Source organism: Trichoplusia ni, chromosome 26 (genome assembly GCF_003590095.1).
Source record: "Trichoplusia ni isolate ovarian cell line Hi5 chromosome 26, tn1, whole genome shotgun sequence".
In the NCBI taxonomy this organism is placed as follows: domain Eukaryota; kingdom Metazoa; phylum Arthropoda; class Insecta; order Lepidoptera; family Noctuidae; genus Trichoplusia; species Trichoplusia ni.
In genome coordinates this window covers 1,836,667-1,856,916 of record NC_039503.1, presented here as the reverse complement: position 1 = coordinate 1,856,916, position 20,250 = coordinate 1,836,667, and the positions used below count along the sequence as shown (strand labels likewise).

General features: G+C 34.9%; 3 protein-coding genes across 3 annotated transcripts; 2 read left to right on the top strand and 1 right to left on the bottom strand.

Moving 5' to 3' along the window:
- Positions 1 to 29: 29 nt before the first annotated feature.
- Positions 30 to 6,723, top strand: LOC113505525 (carboxypeptidase B-like). Its single transcript, XM_026888275.1, has 9 exons — positions 30 to 143; positions 209 to 328; positions 1,106 to 1,294; positions 1,775 to 1,908; positions 2,823 to 2,983; positions 3,517 to 3,639; positions 3,892 to 3,991; positions 4,790 to 4,930; positions 5,708 to 6,723. Exons 1-9 carry the CDS (start codon positions 104 to 106, stop codon positions 5,984 to 5,986), a joined length of 1,287 nt encoding a protein of 428 aa, XP_026744076.1. The 5' UTR covers positions 30 to 103; the 3' UTR covers positions 5,987 to 6,723.
- A 1,793-nt stretch (positions 6,724 to 8,516) lies between these two features.
- Positions 8,517 to 20,185, bottom strand: LOC113505502 (centrosomal protein of 162 kDa). Its single transcript, XM_026888247.1, has 5 exons — positions 19,442 to 20,185; positions 12,865 to 13,423; positions 12,278 to 12,793; positions 11,651 to 11,862; positions 8,517 to 9,423 (listed from the first exon to the last, which is right to left on the bottom strand). Exons 1-5 carry the CDS (start codon positions 19,853 to 19,855, stop codon positions 9,199 to 9,201), a joined length of 1,926 nt encoding a protein of 641 aa, XP_026744048.1. The 5' UTR covers positions 19,856 to 20,185; the 3' UTR covers positions 8,517 to 9,198.
- On the top strand, positions 14,104 to 19,157 carry LOC113505504 (carboxypeptidase B-like). The gene is made up of 9 exons (XM_026888248.1): positions 14,104 to 14,341; positions 15,371 to 15,628; positions 15,705 to 15,896; positions 16,398 to 16,531; positions 17,006 to 17,166; positions 17,419 to 17,550; positions 17,945 to 18,041; positions 18,421 to 18,567; positions 18,759 to 19,157. The coding sequence occupies exons 1-9, from the start codon at positions 14,251 to 14,253 to the stop codon at positions 18,987 to 18,989; spliced, it is 1,443 nt and encodes a 480-aa protein (XP_026744049.1). The 5' UTR covers positions 14,104 to 14,250; the 3' UTR covers positions 18,990 to 19,157.
- Positions 20,186 to 20,250: the final 65 nt, after the last annotated feature.

The following is a 20,250-nucleotide window of genomic DNA, read 5'->3' as shown; positions in this document are numbered from 1 at the left end:
TTTACCAAAGCCGAACTGCTAGGAACGACACAATCGATAAAAACTTTATCAGAGTAGTAAAATAACCAATAACATTTATTCCGTTGTAATAAAACGAAATGAAATGCCTTTTGTAAATACATATTGGATTTTCTTTTCTGTAGGTAAGTGAAAACGTTAAAATATATTTGAAAATATTATTTAATATTAAAGTTATATTAATTTGAAGCGAGCTATGTGTCGGCGACTCAAGTGGAGAAAGTGTCTTACGACGGAGCCCAGGTGTGGCGGATCGAGCTGAAGGGTGCCAACGATGTTCTGATGGTCAAGAGACTCGTCGATAATCAAGGTCAATATAAACAATAATTATATAATACAGGTCAAATAAAGGGTACAGAGTTCTAGCTAAATATAACTTCTATTAAATATAGAGTCGGAATTTATTGTGAAGATGTAACGACTTCAAACTGTTACACTGAATTCTATTCTAATTGCAAATAATGAAATATCAAAATTATTATGTAATCTATAAGTTCTAAATACTCAACTATTTAATAAGTCAAAATATTAATCACGCGACGTCTCCTCACGCAGAAATTCTCTCCATAATTTAACGTTGGAGATTGGATTAGGCTAGTAGTACATTTTGTTCGATTATGTAACCGTAATACTTACATACATAAAATTAATTATTACATACCTACCGATAAACATTTGGTATTTATAGGTGCGTACATTGACAACAATTTTTGTTCTAATCTAAAATTACTTGCTAGACTTCTAAGCTGTTGAGTTGGCTCTAGGGTCGCCAAATATAGGCAAATGGCGTATTACGAATGACGTATTTCGAAATGACTATCGGAGAACCACAAGCTATTGGATAACTAGTGTCAAGACTTGTTCAGCTTATGGGATATAAATAAACCACTGACATGGGATATCTTTAATGACTTGGTAAATAACGGAAACCTTAAAAATTAAGTTTTTTTTTGCGGGTTATTCTAAACTCGTGCTTGATAAAATTTCTACTAAAAGCGTGAGGAAGTTGCCTTCTAATATATAGGACAAGACCAACTTAAAAACCCTGACTACTATGAAGATATTGACAAAAACAATTCACGACTAGACATCTCAATATGGAGCTTATGTCCCACTCGAGCGGACTTCATGGTGCAAGCTGAGGACAAAGTGAAGGTCCACCGTCAGCTCAGCGCTCGCAATGTGAACCACACCGTGATGATACTGGACGTACAACGGAGGATCGACACGCAACCCATCGCGCCTACACTGTGGAGCGAGACTACTCTTCGAGTTGGTTCGTAGTTCGTATAGCTTTAGAGATTATACTGAAGTAGATAGGCAGCTGCCGGGCCAATGAGTTTGACTGAAAGGGTTACCGCTCGGCCCGGTACACCGAAGGCAATGGAAGGAACGTGTGAGGGTTGGTCGTCATAGTAAAAGTGTAACGCTCAACGCAAAGCGGGAGTTATTTGATGATTTCCTATCTGGAAAAAAAATGGGCGTAAGTGAAATAGCTAGAAAGAAACCCACACAGAGGTTGAAGTAAAGATCCAATAGTAGAACAAAAATGTCCTCTTGTTCTAAGGGTGAGATGGAAAAAACAATACAGTACAATAACTGGTGCTTTTGATTCAATTTACTGAATTTCTCTTATCGCAGTTACCTACCTAGGTTGAAGTTCAGACGTAACAAATTGTTGTAGATTAGGCAAATACTTTCTTACTCCGGAAGGTAAGTGGGAACATAATATCCAATAAACAAGAAAGTGTTACAGGTCATCGGCTAAGCTGGAAGAAGTTTCCATCATTAAATATTATTGAGGAATATTACAATTTTCTGGCCGATGATTATTCATCCATATGCAAAGTTCAAGTTATTGGGCAGACGGCTGAGAATAGAACAATAAAGGTAGGTACCGATTTTGTATTATGAATTGCTATGCGTAGCCATACACCGACCGAAGTTGAAGAAGTTGCACGACGGCCGGTTCAGGTTTAGTCAGTAAGAGTCTGACACTATCCGCTGTCTTAAGTCGTATTCAAGTCTCAATAGGCCCTTAGATTTGCTCTTATCACTGGCGGGAGGAAGCGCTGCAGTGGCGTCAGTGCCAGTATACAACGGTGTGGCTGTAGAGCTTCTTGAAATTGTATAAAAACTAGCAGCTGCCAGGGTTCCTCCCGCAAATAATTGGTGAGCGCAATTAACCCCCTTTAGGAAAGTAAATAAAGCTATAAAAGCTTACCCTTTACCAATTCATTGGTAAGATTTAGCTGCAGTAATAGGTAATCACTGACGAAGTAATTATTATTAATTATTATTATTAATGCCTAGAGAACCAGCTGTTGCGATGTCAACCTTAGATTCTCAGTTTGTCGTATCAATCAGCATTAAAAGGAATATTTGTGTTATTTATGTATCCATTAGAGCTGATTAAGCGAGGAAAGTTACCATCCACCTAAATGCGGGTTTAGCATGCTTTGAAACTATTTCTCATAAAAAAAACATGTCAAGGTTCAGCTATCTATTGTGACCTGAAAACGCAAGGTCTTCATTAAATTACCAACCTATAAAACTATTCATAAATAGGTGCATTCCAAACGTACTTACCTGCTTACTATTACTACACCCTTAGAGACTTACGTAGATATCTAAGGGTGGATTTTAAAATATACTTATTTATTTTACACCTTAAATTATTAAAATGAATCGACTCGACCATTTCGTATATGAAAGGTACTACCTAAATAGGGTACGTAGTTTCGTCCAAATCATGTCAAATCAACCAAATATACGTATCCAATTCAAAGTAAGTTTTTTTCTAGATGATCAACATAACAAATGGCAACCCTAACAATAAAGTAATTCTAATAACGGCAGGACAACACGCTCGTGAATGGATTTCAGTCACATCTGCCCTTTACATAGTCAACATGATAGTCACGAAGTTTGATCAACAGTCTGAAGTGATACAGAACAAGAATTGGTAAGGGAAACGTTCTTTGTTTTGTAACTGGTGAAATAACTAAAGACCTCGTCCAACTTGTAGAAGATTCGCCGAAATTCTACAGTCTTAACACGGATGACTCGTTGTCTGTTGTGAAAGCAAGACGCTATGCGGATTGTAAAGCGCTGTCTCGCTTGCGCAGGGGTAACATTCGTAATTAAAACTTTAGTTTTTAAGAATTAAACACAACACAAAAATTACTTTAGTTTTTAAGAAATTGCCTTTAGTAAAACTATAGAGGCAAATACATTTTAACACATAAGCGAGTCAATGTTGACACTTCTTCAAGTGCCATTCTATCGCCAGGATGAACTACTGATTCTTTCTGTTTTCTGTTTCGGTTTCTGACCATCTTAAGTCTTTCAGGCAACCATAGGTAAGGCACAGATTACAAGTAGGTATCTACATTTGTAGCATGTTTAAAGATTTTATTATCAGCGTCCCTCATTACCCAATAAAAAAAACACTTGCTTACATTAAAATGTATTGCTTTTACTTATATCCTCTTCCAGGTTAATTATACCAGTTTTAAATCCAGATGGATATGAATATACGCACACGAAGGACCGGCTCTGGAGAAAAAATCGTCGAAGATTCATGTACTGCTCAGGGGTCGACATTAATAGAAATTTTGAGTAAGTAACGTCGCATACATTAAAGAAAAGACTTATAACACCCGAATTTTTGCGTCGCGATTTAAAAAAAAACCTAATAGGTCGCGAAAACAATTGAAATCGGAATTAAAGTTCAGCAATTTCAAACATTTATACGCAACTAGATTTACAGACAAGCTCGGCCAGGCTTAATATTTGCGCTACGCAATCTGTAAGGTAAAGTATCCGGTCATGACAAAAGGAAATGTAATAAAATACGTACATATTTTTCAGAACAGATTGGGGCATCGCAGGCATAACAGAAAACAATGAGTGTAAAGGGACTTACGCGGGTCCTTATCCCTTCTCAGAGGCTGAAAGTATTGCTCTACGCGTAAGTATGTTAAAGGGTCGAAACAACAAAAATAAGTGATTAAAACTTATCAATTAAGTAGACTGAAATAACTATTAACTGAAGCTAGTTTCCCATTTTAAATTGCATCACCGTAATTTGTTTGATAGCACGGATAGCCGACCGACGCGGGTTCGATCCCCGCGTAGGACAAGCATCTGAGTGATCACGATTGCTTGTCCTGAGTCTGTGTGTGCATGTGACGTTAGTGTTTGTGAAAGCCCCGCAACACAAGGATTAAAGTACTCAATACGGGATCCGTATAAAAAACCTATATGTAATATCGGATATAATTAAATAGAATTCAATATAATTAAAATTTGTCGAAGTAATCAAGAGTCACTCTAGCAGCAAGGTACAAAAATACGTTGTGCTGGACCCCGCATCTGTAAAAGCACTTATTTTACGATAATGTGTTAGACATTTCATACAACACAACAATTCATACAGGTCGTCAAAGGTCCTTGCCCTGCCATCAGATAGTCAGAAGACCTATATCATTATCTCAGAATGTTCTTTATCTGAAGCTTGCTAAGCTACAAAACTATTAGGCTTACGACGGTGTGACTCCTTTTAACAGTTAACTGTTTAGCCAAATTAGTCTCAGTATATTACATTGGTACAATATTAAAGTTTTCTATTGTTATTATATTAACAATAATACAATATATATAAAACACCGATATCCATTCACGTGTTTTTAATTCCTTCAGGCAAACTCGAAAGATCATATGGGGGGTGTCTAAAGTGGCCTAAACCTAAATCTCTTTTATTTTTTAGAATCTAGTAACACTAAAAAAACCTGACGCGATGATAGATCTACATGCCTATGGGAACCTGATCTTATTTCCTTGGAGTGCAAGAACACACGCCACACAAGATCTTCAGATGCACCGGCAAACAGCTGATGAGATGAGCAAAGTATACAAATATTTTTCGCACTGTAATTTATTAGTATCAGTATATAATTCTTTACTAGTTTTAAAACATTATTTTCTTGAGGCTGATTTAGTTGTTTATGCAGAAAAGGTTTACTCTCGCTTACTTATTGATCGGGATTGCCTGTCTAGTTTCGCTCCCAACTGGAGTAAAACTAAACTTGAGTGGTGGGGTCTCGAGTCGACCTTTTGAGCGAACCTTTGATACCGCTCAGGCAGAACAGACTAGGCAAATAATTGTTCAGTCTTTTGGGTCTCTTGGGAAGGGTAAACCAGAGATTACCAGAGTAACCCAGAGATAATACTTTAGAAGATCCGACTTAGCAGAAGTAATGTGGTCATGTTGTATATGGCCATAAATGTTATCTAATGAGGACGTTACTACAGCCCTACATAGCGGTCGTAGTTTCCAAACGTGACAATTCGATTTATAGAGCGCTCAGTTATTTATTTTATATTTAGCATACACTCACGTTCAGTCGCGTATAGAAAAATAGGGTCGTTCGACTTTTACTGGTAATTTGCCTTAATCGGCGACCTTCTAGTACTTACATTGCCTTAACTTTCGCTTCGGAGAAATATGTAGGGGCGAATAAACGACTTAAATACACCGCCAAGCATTTTCTATTGTTGTCAAGTGCTTACTCTTCTTCATAATTTAACTACCACATTTTTAACGATTTTAAAGCAAAAATGAATATTTTATAGGAGCTAAACGTTTTATACTTTATACCCGTCCTAAAGTCTTTTTTTTTCATAGGCAATATTTAAAACAACAAAACAAAACTACACATACGGAGCGACCTACCACATCATCTACCCAGCGACAGGCACGCTTCTAGACTGGGCATATTACAAGGGGGTAAAACATACTTACGTCATCGAAACCAGGGACAAGGGCTCCTTAGGCTTTTTGATATCCCCAGCAGAAATAGAAGACACGGGCAAAGAACTCTATTCAGCTGTTAAATATTTGGCAAAAGCACTCAGTCCTCACATGAAAGCTGAGAACGAGTCTGAAAATCAAACGTGGTTCTAATCCTACCTATTTGCACTCTATAGTACACGGTTTGAAAGAGTTCTTTTTCATAATAGTAAAAATAAATCAGAAAATTAATGTTTTTCTTTTATTTAACCTGCAACAAAATTGGAGACGAAGGCAATGTCACCAGTATGAAGTGAAAAAATATGAAGAGAAATGCTCCTTTCATCTCCCTATTTAGGACTGTAACAAGATAAAATTGAGCTTAATACTCAAATAACATTTAACGCTTGGACTGCTCATAGACTAATATAACTAGGTATTATTGGAATATGCAGCTTAGAATTTCACTTGGTCAGTGTGAAAATGAGGTCAATTAAACCACCTACGTGATTTTACTGCATATAAATTTATCTCGGCTTAGCAACGCAAAACTCGTGTCTAGCCGGCTAATCTAATTACGAGTCTTAAGAGAAAACGCACTTAAGATGCAAACTAGGGAAATGTAGGTAATGCATGCCTACAATAAACTTTCTTTATTATCTGCATAAGTTAGCTGGTGTTAAACAGTCAATATTTTCCATAAAGGCCCTTAAATTGGTAGGTAGCGACACTACCAACATGAAATATAATAGATAAACCTACTCAGAATCTATATCATAGCAATTCGAAGAATTATCTCCGTTTTATATCTACATATTACCAGATGAAGACTCTTAGGTGAAGAGTTGGTAAAACTATAAATAGAGTACGACTCCTAAAAAGACATAAGGAGGCTTAATTTTTAATCTGGATATTAATATCCAGATTAAAAATATTATCTGTGCCCTTATATATTAATATAAGTATAAGTATAATATATTAATATAAGGGCACAGATAATGAGGTTTTATTAAATTAAAAACAAACTGTACACAAATATACATATTTATTACAATTACAAAGGCACCACAATTCTGACTTGCTGTATCGGTGGGATTATAACTAAAAGCTTTATAAACACTCACGAAAATATTGACTAGAAGATTTTTGGACGTACCTAGGAACCTCTTGAGAGTATACATGATATATGTATGTAGATATTATAAACTAAGTGCATTATCTAATTTAGCTAGAACAACCGACGATCACAATAATTTACTAAGTATTTAGAAATGACAATTCTCTAGGCACTTACAGCATGATATACTTATGACTAATATTGTGGTCCCAGAATAACGTTTTCAATTGTATACTATTCCAATTTTCAAATGATAAAATACAAATGTATTTTATCTAAAGCTTATTGTACACGGGGTAACGCATGTCCCCGATAACCAATTTTAGAATCCAAGCGAATATACTTTATTGGTTCAGGTACTTACAAAAGGTAAACCATTTTTGTGGCAATCAAAGACAGCTTTTCGTTTAAAAATAAAACGCGACTAAAAACGATATAAAACAACAAAGGTTACCAATCAAATTTTCCTGTGAAATATGTCAGTTGTTTATTTATTGACAATGTATTATATTTGTGTGGATATTCCAAGAATTTTAGGTTTACCCTTTATTATGTACCTACGCCAATAGTTCCTAATCCATGAAGTTTTGTACGTACACATGCATGTTAACGACCTTATACAGTTCAACCCTTAAATACGAAGAGGTTAATTGTTAATTTACTATAAACGTTTTCGACCTGATTAAGTTTTACTCGTATACAATAATTTACTTTGTGGTATAATATCGATGATTTTTCATATTTTTCTCATCTGTCACTTTAAAAACTAGTTACTTTTAAAACACCACATAGCGAACGAAACGATATAGGCACTCTATTTGTGGCATTGAACATAATTGCTGAGGCTACCACCTAGAATTATGACTTAATAATAAAATTATACTATTTTTGTGCAAGAACCCTTATCATTACATAAGAAAAGACACGCAGATAAGGCACCTGTGTTTGTCTAATATTCTACAAAAGTGCAGTATCACTATTTATACTAAATGCAAACAATTGCTCCGTAATTCGGGGTATCTAAATTATGAGGTGAATAACATGTTTTTTAATATATTTAATGATAAATTGGCAACATTTTGAAACTCTAGTATAAGAAAACAGAAACGCCAATAATTGGACGTTATATCGTTTCAAACCATTGTATATCAATTCAATAAATTTATCATTTAATAGATTAAAAATATGCATTTCTTCATCGCATCAGTTGCAATTAAATTTCACCCATAACGACGTTAACTTAAATCATAATTTTACAAATATTTTTCTAGTCTGGTGTTTACTAACAGTTTCGTGTCTATTATAGTCAAAAGTTCAGAGACGGGCCTGTTGGTCTAGTGGTTAGTGACCCTGACTGCTATACCGGAGGTCGTGGGTTCGATTCCCGCCCAGGACAAATGTTGTGTGATGAGCATGATCATTTGTTCCGGTGTCTGGGTGTAATTTATCTATAATATGTATGTATTTAGAAATATATAAGTAAGTTTATCAGTTGTCTGGTTACCATAACACAAGCTCCGCTTAGCTTGGGATCAGATAACCGTGTGTGAGTTGTCCCATGATAAAAAAAAAAAAAAAAAAAAAGATAGTATTATTTAATAGGCATAAATAAGTTATTAGGTGATTCAATGTTTTGTACAGTATACTTTTGTTTTGTATTTAGTTTTCCCTGTAGTAAAATATTTAATTACTAGTCTGTGACTCAGTAGCAAACCGAAAAACCCCAGAACACTTAAAATCAGGAATCATGTGCGTAGAAAAATACTATTTTAAACTCCTCATTTTTCCTTTAATAACGTTGAAAATAAATCATCTGTTCGAACTACATATAATTTGTGATATTATTATGTAACTGCTAAGCATGATGTTTATGGACCCGTATATGTTTTTTGTGTGCGTGAAAACGACGATTTGAAATTTTTGGAACGCAACGCTAAATCACAACGCTTATTTGTGCGATTGCAGAAAGCGAACAATTCAAATACATAAACTAAGCTTATAAAAATCTAAACAGAACAGAGAAAATGTTAGAATCATTTATTTCTAGGCCCATTCTACGTAACTTTAAACTGTAGAACAGCGCGATAAAAATCAGTCCCTCACTTGCTATCGCAAACAGTTACGCTTACTTAAACATTACCTAGTGAACACATGATACAAATACAAACCAAAATAATCCAAATCTTTAGCTTCCAATACCAACCTACTTGGTCGCCGAACAACAGTTAGCGGGTAACTGTAAACCATATCTTACGACACTGACGGCTGCTCAGCGAATGTCTCGTTTTCCCTTAGAAGCGTTGTTGTCGCCGCCGGCGTGAACGTCGTCTTTTATGCCAGCCTGGTAGCGCAGCATTTTGTCGTCAGCTGACCGCACTCGCTCCTGAAGGATCTCAACCGTCCGGTTCAGGAGTTTGATCTCTTCTTGGAGAGGGTAAACTTGCGTGTTCATTTGCATTAACTCCTTCTCGTGTGCCAGTTGGAGAGTGTGAAGCTGGTGGAGAATAAGGTTTTATTAGAAAATAAAAAAGGAAAAAGTTATAATTATGTAGAGTCGTTGTTGGATGAATGTTTTGAAGGATCAGAGTACCAACTTCTGAAAGCAAATATAACGTTAATAATAGGTTGATCCGTAACAATTCCTGTAATAACCGGCTCCATCATCAAACCAGATCTACAATTTGGGTAACAATGCAATACCATTAAAAATTAAAAATTAAAAATTAAAATTAAAAATATATTTATTAAAAACATAGTTCACATTACTTAAATACATACATTAAATCATTGCAATTAATTTATTTTTATACACGAAATTTGAACATCAAGTGGACGATCAAGCATCTTCTTTCATTATAGCTTAAAACAGTTAAAACCAAAGTACCTACTATTGTAGCAACAGATTTACATGGTCATCGATTTTATAGCGACTGTGTGAAAAGGACGTTCATCGCAAAAAATAAATAATGGAAGAGCCCGTAGTATAATTGCAACCTATAATTCGAAGCTTCAGATTATCGCAACGGTAGACGATTTCATTACCAATTATCGGGTATAAGAATATTTTATTCTATAATATAAATTACAAGTACATTCTTTTTAAGTTTTATGTAAGATCTTTTCGAACAGGCCAAGGTCTGAACATATATTAATTTATGCTAATTAAATATATTTTGTGGGGGTTTCCATAAAAAATGTATTGTAATTTTCTCTAAGGATAAAATGAGCAAATGTCTAAATAACTAAGGATTAAAAAATATTGGATTATGCTGGCTTTTGTTTAAAGATTGTATTGTCATAGCAATAATCACACACAATTTCTCTTTTAATACACGCTGTTTCACCAAAATAGGTGAAACCACATTTTTACACAATGTATTTTATAAAATAGTTGATAAGTACATTGTATATCATTGAAACATTGTATGTTTCATACATTGTATATTATAAATTGGAAAATGAAACTTTCATCGACTACTTACGTATTTGAAACTTAATTTGTTCATGGTTCGCCTAACATCAACTTTCCATGTCAACGATCGCAATTAATTTTATATGGATAAAGTCAAAGTTGGTCGCAAGAACATAACTTTGATCACACGGGCCCCGATTCTGCTATTTTACAATGGCGGATGAATGTCTGGCAATTGGCTTTAATTTCAAATTATTCCTACTCTCTTAAGGATTTTGCCAATACAATAATTGGAAGATAATTGTATTGATTTTGAGTGTACCGTCCCGTACTGAATTTACAATTATTATATAAAAAAATGCATAAGAAAATAAGAATAAAAAAATTGTAATTTTGAACCAAATTTCATTCACACATCGGCCGTTGTGGCCTTTGGGGCCCTGATAAATGAATCAATAATTGTAATAGGAAATGTATTTTAATATAAAGCAAACATAAAACTAAAATGCAGTGGAGGAAAATTTCGTCTCCCCCGTCTCTAAAGGTACTGTCTATGGTGACGCCACCATTCATATTCATCTTTATTTATTTGTTAAACATAGGTTGTACACTTGGTGAAAAATTCACTACAACACCCCAGAATAATATGGAACTTCCTTTTTTAAATTTACAATATTTTGAAGACAAAATATGTGTCACTTTGTTTACTACCCTACTAACGGTCTAAAAAGATTTTATACTTTTTTACCCAATGACCACCCCTATAATTACAGAAATATAATGACATTGGAAGCACAGCCAGTGAATAAATCGATCGATAAGGTGACCTTTACTTCGAAACAGAAGAACGCTTCTATTTTTCCCTTTTAGATCAGAATACTCGCAATGAATACAGAAATATACTTTGTTTTAGAGCTGTGGAGGATAAAACGATGAGGATGGAGGATCTGGTAATTTATTGCTCACATATATTTTAACCTATGATACAGCATGATTCATCTTTAATAAATTTCATATTCTGCCGTAATTACCATAATATTTGGCTAACACAGCCTATAACATCAATCCAAACAATAATGAATGCCTACATTTAGAATATTTTTAATTACTTCCTCTCCTCAATCTATGTTGCCGTGCGTGACAGGGTCGGGTCGTCATATTGTACTAATTTTAATAATAACACCAGTATAATTGAGTATTTAAAAAAATATTTATCGCTTATTAGAATGTCTACTAAGGCACTTTCCATTTTCCATGGGGTTTCGCGTAGGTGTCTAGCACGTGATGTAGGAATAATTAAATGACTTACGTCTTGAATCCTTTTTTTCTTCAACAATATGAATTCCTCGTTCGTACGTTTGAGCGAGTCGAGGAGCGTGTTCCGCTCTTGCACTAGGACTTCCTTTTGTTTTTTGATTTCCGACAGTTCGGCTTCCATTTCCGTGTTCATTCGCGCCAATATGTTCTCGGTCGACTTCGATTTGCAAGCAGTCTTTTTGTGCGGGTTCAAGTGCAGCAACACTAAAAAAATTGCGGCATTATAGATTGTATATTATCGGCACCTAAGGTAGCGTCATAAAATTAACAATAATTATAAAAAACTCAATATTTTTAAAGTTTTTTTTTTGCAATACGCAACGCCAAACGCTGTTTGTTTACCAAAGAAACTTAAAAGGAAAAAAAAACGAATTATTCAACACATGCATTCTTATCGTACCGTTTCATTTGTTTATTTTCTAACTTGCGACAAAAGTTTTATATGCCAATGATGTCATGTGAAAAGAACACACGCAACAATTGAATACTCAGCAATGTAATGTATGTAAATTGAATCAAAAAGTTCGGCGAAACACAAGTAAAATGGAATGTTCTTTGTCAACTAAATATCAAAACAAAACAAAGGCAAAATCAAAATCGCTGGTAAAATTATACATACCTTCCTTTTCCTTTTGTAAATTGCGTAAATTTTTCCTAAGCTCTTCAGTCTCTCGATTTATCTTAGCTATAGTTCGTTGTTTGACAGTCAATTCTGATTGCAAACCTTTGATTGTTGCTACTAAGTAGCTATCCTCTTTCAGTCTGTTCAAAATAAGCGTAGAATTTTGAGACAGTCTGCTAACAGCTGACGAAGCCCGATCAGGTTTGATAAAGGTTTGCGTAGATACTGTGTGCTTATTCCGCGGTAACGTTTGAGTAGCTGAATCAGTCAGATTTGTTCTATTCAATTTGTTTTTTAATTCTGTATTGACTTTTCGATCGTCCATTAGTTGTCTCTCAACATCTATGATGTGGCTTTCGTATTTCTGTTTCATATCACCGAACTTCTCTTGTAGTGTTAGTAGTATACCTTGGAAATGATCTTCTTTGTCTTTTAACTCTTGCTCTAGTCGAGCTATGCGTTCTTCTAGCAGCTTTTTCTTATTGTCTTCGACAGTTGATGATTTAGATGCCACTAGAAAATTGATAATTGTAATGTATGGAATATAAATACCGTAAATAAGATCTAATGTATCCAAGACTTACCTATCAATGCTGATACAGAATCAGGATGCTTTCTTTTTAATATCATCTCCATTTCTTTAACTTGACGTTGTAAATCTTGTATAATAACTAAATCTTTCTCGTGTTGTATTGTAAAGTTCTTCTTATCATTACGTTCTTTGTTTAACTCTACTAGAATTCTATTTTCATTTTCTTTCACGGATTTCAGTTCAGTGTTCCTGTTTTCATATTCTCTACCAAGTCTGCCTACAAACTTTTCACATTCCGCTAGCTTTAAATCCACTACATGTTTATCTTCAGTCAACTGTTCTACCTTCTTTCTTAAGGCTTTGTTGTCTTCTGTCAGCTGAACGTTCATCAGCTCCAAACTCTTAGCTCTTTCCTTCGTGTCTTTGAATTCCTCTATCAAGTTCTCATGTTTGCAAAGGTTTATTTTTTTAGGTGAACTTGATATAGACTTGGAAGCTTTCGTTGTTTCTCGTTTCTTAGAATCGATGACGCCTGCGGAGAAAGGCCTTAGCTTTGGTTTGCGACGAGTTTCAGTGTTTTCTTTAGTATTTTGTTTAGCATACTGGTTAGCCTACAAACACATTTAAAGATTAATATAAATACATAAAATCTCAGCTTTCTTAAATTGTATAACAGTCCAGTGTCCTAGTCCAGAACCAGTAAAACGTTTCCAAACTAGCAATGAACCCATAGAGATAAATTTGTTCGTAAGACTCAAAAGCCATGAAAAGAGCATTAGATAAATAAATCGTTAAAAACGTGTTTACAGTAAACAATGTTTGTCATCAATATTAAATAACTGCAACTTGGTGGCAACGACCGGGCATGGGCCATGGCGCCGGCAGCTGAGAGAAAAGTAGTCGGGCTGGTTCCACTCAAATACAGCCGAAGTGACGCAGATTTAGCAAACTTATTATACATATCTAATGCGCTTAAGTCATCTGATATTATTTTTAGATATTTTTTTGGGATTCAAAAACAAAATTGCGGTAATATAATAATGTTTTAAAAGCAACAAATGAATTAAAAGGTCCTGATTTTGCAAGCCCCAATATTTTAATTTATTAAAACTTTCTTAATTTCTTATTATTACAACAACCAACTCAAAATCTTTTACTAACGTAAAGGGTGTAATCCGAAACGCTTTTTTATCGAATTAAATGTTATTTTGAGAATCAGAATAAAATCTTCATTAACTATTTATAAAATTTTACATAAAACTATAAATTATTATTGCCCCTATATTAACAACATTTTTATTTTAAATCACACAATAATATCAATTACGCCCGTTTGTTTATATTATCGGAGCTTAAAAGAGGCAATCGATGTGCGCGAGCGCATCAGTGTGATACTGTGATCACTTGCGGCAGTACGGCCGCGGCACAGCCAGTAGCCATGGGTTCCTTGACGTTGACACTCGTGTTCCTGTACGCCGTATCCACGGTATCTTGTACACCGTTCATCAATCAGTTACAGCCAGGACAAGGTAATTTTTTTATACAAATAATTTTAATATTTTTTTGGAAGCAGTATTATCTAATTAGAAAGCTATTTTTTATTAATTGTAATACAAATTAATTATTATTTTACACATGATAGTTTCACTTTTGGAATCAAATAAATATGCAAATGTTATCGTCGATATAAAAATAACAATCAATACACAATAAATTTATCAATTAATTTTTCTGCACATCGTGATTCTACTGATGTTTGTTTGCCTTCGTTACGCGTGATCGAAATTAAACATCGAAAGTCACGGAAACCCTTGGAAGTCGAGTTCAAGTTCGACGAGGAAAACCGTTAGGCGGGCCAAGATCAGGCGAATGTTACGAATGGTACGAATGAAAACAAGCCGCGGACAGACGGGCCAGAGAAAGTCATTAAACATGTCACGGGACACGAGCCTTGCATTTTAATCTATCCTATTATCAATTCGCTCTATGTCGCTATCGATGCTTGAAAACTTAATATTGTGTGAACGTTTGGATCCGCAGTAAATCAATATAGAAATCGGTTCATTACCATTTTTGTAAAAGATCGTACCTACGTAGTATTTTAATTCGATACATGTGTAATAGTTAAAGGGCAGGACAAATAATAAATAGGAACTTCACTTTCCATACCTTTAATACTATAATAAAACTAACCTACCTCAAATGTTAGAGAATAGCTTCAAGCTAATTAATTCATAGATACTAATTAAAAACAATTGTTAAAAAATGTATTGTTTCGAAACAATGCTTACAATATGTGGAAGTGGAAGCACTTCTACATATATTAAATAAAACAAAAACTATTAATCTTATCGAGGCATCTAAAACCTAGCCTAACACGAATGAAACAACGCAAAAAATACAGTATTGCTACTCGGCGAAACAAAATAGGCACTTACTGCGAATAGTTTTCCGATTTAAAATCAAGAGTATACATAAATTGTTTAACCAGAGTACAAGTTTGAGCTATCATTATCCTTTTATAAGACTTACACAATTGACTAACTCCCTTGTTTCAGAATGGCCAACACGTAGTTCAGTTAAGCAGCCCTACCATCAATTCGATGCAGTCGAAAATGAACCTAAACCGAATGTAGCAGAGCTAAAAACAGCAGCAACAGACGTTGAAAAAGAAATTATACCCGATGAGAATACACCAGAAGACCCATTGGCAGAGACTGTAGATAGAATAGACTACAGCGGTGCACAGGTTTGGAAAGTATCCATAGAAGATGTTCAAGTCCAACGCATTATTAAAAGACTGACGTCTGATAAACGTAAGATATTTTATTAACAATTAAATTGTAACATTTTTATCCAGCTTTCATTATAGTAATTTAATATTTTTTCTAGTCATCGAATCATGGGGAGGCAACCACTCATCGTTAGATATATTCATAAAACCAAAGGCGCTTGAAAACGTGACGGCTGAATTCAAAAATGGCGACATTACATACGACATCATGATCGAAGATCTGCAGCAAAGAATCGACGAAGAAAACCCTCCCTTGGACGAAAATGAATTAGAACTACAAGACAGACGAGGTTCGTAAAATTATTTGATAGATTTAAGCTTGTGAAGATCTATTAACAATATTCCAAGGGTCGATGTAATTTTGTTCCAGCTAGAGCTTACAATTTTTGGCGTTACAGGGAATCTCATCGCCGAATAGGTTTCATAAGCGCCTACATGGGCTACAATTCTCTCAACCTTCCCATGGAGTATTGGCCAAATGCAAATTGGGGTTCGTTGTTGATGTCGGCACCGAAACATTCTATGCACATGTTTGTTTGAATATTGTTTTTAAAATTTCACACGACGCGTTTCTAACAATTGGAACTGGATTGTGTCAATTAACAAATGTAAATAACTAAAGTCTGCCTTCAAGTATGGGGCTACGGTAAATTGTGGGGAGGCCTATTTGGCATTTTCCCAGTAAATCGTGTCTCTCGTCACTAATATTGATATCACTATAAAAACACGTGGAAAATAGGATGGCCTAGAAGGCAAGGAACGAATATTTAAGTCTATTTACATTTTTACAGGTCACCGCATGACATGGAAGCAATATCATAGATTAGACGATATCCATGGCTTTTTGGACTACTTGGCGAAAACATACCCGTCGATCATCAGTGTCAACTCAATAGGAAAATCTTACGAAGGTCGAGACCTCAAGGTAAATATTTAGAGAACCCAAAACTACTCGATCCATAGCTATTTCTAACGGTAAGCTTTTCTTATCAAAATAATATTGAAACCATGAATCGCTTGTTTCGCAGTCTGGTTTTGTTAGCATGACGAAACATCAAATCACATCAATTCACGATTTAAACATAATTACGGCACTATATTACTATATAATCGAACATAAACATGCATATCGATAGAGAAATGAATCAGCGATTCGCATCGATTTTGTTCAGCAGTCAGATTACTCTAAGATAACAGGAATTAATAAACTATAACGTATTCATTGATTCACGATATAATATTACTAAATTAAATTCCAAATAATAGATTAAATTTTAATTTTGATGATTTAATGATTTAATTTTGTTACCTAAAACCCTCTACAGAGCAAACCTTTAGCAGGTAAAGTTTTAGGATCATCAAAACACATAAATAAAACATGTCTGCTATTTGTCCTCAGATGCTGCGCATTTCAGACGGCAAAGCGGGTAATAAAGCTGTCTTTATTGACGGAGGAATACATGCTCGGGAATGGATCAGTCCGGCTGTTGTCACATACTTCATTAATCAATTCGCTGAAAACTTCGACGTCGAGTCTGATGATATCAAGAACATTGATTGGTAAGAGGTCTATGATGTGGCTCAAGTAAAAAAGGCCGATTAGTGCGAACCTTTGTTTATCTGCAAGCTCACAATTCTTTTTAGAGCAAATAAAGTATCGAGTGGTTTATTCTATTGACGCAAAATAAACAACATTTAAAGACAGCAAAAGTCAACGACCGGCGGATCTTTTTTAAAAGCTGTGGCGTTTCTAGCCCTCTATTCGACTTATATTCGACATGAAATTGTTTTAAGCGAACCCTTTTTTAACAGGTATTTCTTACCAGTAGTAAACCCCGATGGATACGAGTACACGCATAGGTCAGATCGTCTTTGGAGGAAGAATAGGAAGTATGGATTGGGTATAAGTACTTGCACCGGTGCTGATCTCAACAGGAACTTTGGGTAACTAGCTATATTCTCATACAAAAAATGTAACTGTGCAAAGTCACCTTGATACTGCATTTCGTCATTAGTCATTTCGTAGGTCATGAGCGATATGTGTGTATGTGTTCAATTAGTAATAATTTACACAAATGTTCAGAATAAACTCGTTCTGATGGTGCTATTACTTGTCAGGTAGTTTAGTAAAGGTATTTGGAAGTCATGTTTGGTAACAAAATATATCTCCTTAATTAAGTGATTTAATTATGTTTCCAGTTCGAAAAATAACGGTTATTAGGAAATGTGAAAAAGTCAGAACGCTTAAGAAAATGGATCATGAATAATCATTTACGTATTACGTACTTATCATAACAATATTGATTTGGCATTAATTGGGGCTAATATTTTATTTAAGATATCGCTGGGGAGGCAAAGGTTCATCAGGCTATCCCTGCAGCGACATATACCGCGGAAGTGGACCCTTCTCTGAACCAGAAACTAAGGCGATCTCCGTAAGTAGTAATTTGGTGATTTTAAGCAATTTGGCAAAAGTCTTGACAAAAATAAAGTGAATTAAAGTTCAAGACGGAAAAATTGGTTCGACTCCTCAACTAAGAACACGTTTTCTTTTCCAATAGAAAATCAATAATGTGAGCTTGACAGTATTGATTGCACGCAATTATTATCCCCAAGGACTTCGCAAAAAAATTTGCAAAAATAAACGTCTTTGTCTCTTCATCTTTGCCTTTCAAGTATATTCAAGATGATTTACGCATAATTTATCAAAACCAAAGCTTTTGTCGATAAACAAATCGAGATAAGAAGAACGTGTTTAACGTAAGGGAATTAGTTTATTGCCTTCATTAAAATTTTCGTTTTTCTTCTTATTAGGAGTTCTTTAAGAATACTGCAGCGAAGTTCTCTGCTTACCTAACATACCACAGTTATGGACAGTATCTGCTGTACCCATGGGGTTATGATAATGCACTACCAGCAGACCACAAAGACTTGGATAGCGTTGGGAACCAGATGGCTGAGGTGAGAATAACTTGAAATTTTATTGCTAAATTAAAATTGAATCATAGAAACATAATGAACATTCTACAAGCTCCATAATCTGAATAGGAACTATGGAGCAAAATTATGCTCACACTGTAATTTGCCCATAATGACTCAGATTTTAATTCCATGCTCAACATTAAACTGTGTTTTCTTCCATCTCACTTCAGGCTATACGAAAGACTGGAGGTTCTCAATACAAGGTTGGATCATCAAGTGGGCTGCTCTACCCTGCAGCTGGAGGATCAGATGATTGGGCCAAGTCCCTAGGTATTAAGTACACTTACACTATTGAACTGAGTGACACTGGCCGTTACGGTTTCGTATTGCCAGCTTCCTACATAGAACCAGTTGCAAGAGAAAACTTAGCTGCCTTGAGGGTCCTTGCAAGTCAAGTGTAATAACATGACATAACATAATAATTATTTATTGTAAGTTTTGACACTCAGCGATGTACAAAATAAATAGTATATTTATTATTTAATAATGTATAAGAAGTGAAGACTGAGAGCCAGATATGTAATCTTTGGCAGATGCATGATTTTAAGAATAAAAATCTTTATAAATAATTTTTTTTTATTCCCTTATGAAAACTGAGTACTGTTTATGTACTAAAATAAATAAGAATTGTCTATTTTGTAAAGAGTGCCTTCAACCAATCAATAGTATTTAATATATCAAATGGTATATTTATATAGTAACTTTTATGGGAATGTTTAATTATATTGCCACAGTCTACTGATCAGCTCCTCCTCCGGTTTGGTCCAAAACTAGTCAGGCAATCCTGATAAATACGCGTTAAGTAATCCGTTACATCGTTAAATACATAAATGACTACTTAAATCTACATTACCTTGGTACTATTATTATTATATTCTTTGTGTTCAGGAATCTCCATTTCAGTCTCATTAGGCTTGGTCACTTTAATTTGAGGAATAGCCTCAGGATCTGGACTAAACACCGGAGTTTTAGGCCTACTAGGCACATTCGGCGATACAGGGGTAGCCTTCAGTAAGTTCTTAGTTTCTTGCGCTAAATCTTCTGCCCTCTTCAAAATTAATTCTACGTCATCAACATCATCACTTATGACTTTCTCGGTCTTGTTAGGAGAAGTTAACTTTTTTATTTCATTAAAAATGTATCTTATTTCCTCATCACTGCCTTTGTAAGCCTCACAGGTCTTTTCGAATTGAAGAAATTCTTTCGTCGACATACTATTGTCGTTTGAACCTACATCTTGATGAATTGCTAGTACATTCTGCGCCATGGCTGTCTAGATAACAACCAAGATCGGAGTTAAATAGCGTAAAACTTAAAGAAAAGAATAATAACAAACAGCAGTAACAGATTCTTCGATTTTTTCCAATCAAACACAACCACCGGTTGCTTAGCAACTATTTCAAAAGTGCAGTGCGCTGAGCCCTGAAGTAGTGAGAAATAATTATCGGGAAAAACCGGTTCTTATTTCATAGGCGCTCGATGAATTACTTCAAGGTCTTGTACGATAACTGTGAAAAAAAGTATAATTTTATTATAGTAAAATAAAACCTGGTGCTCTTCTATGATTATAATCGAAGAAAGAATAAAGTTATACATAAATGTAGACAGACACCTCTTAAAAATGTGTGAAACTGGCAACACCCTCTTCAAACATCAATGAAT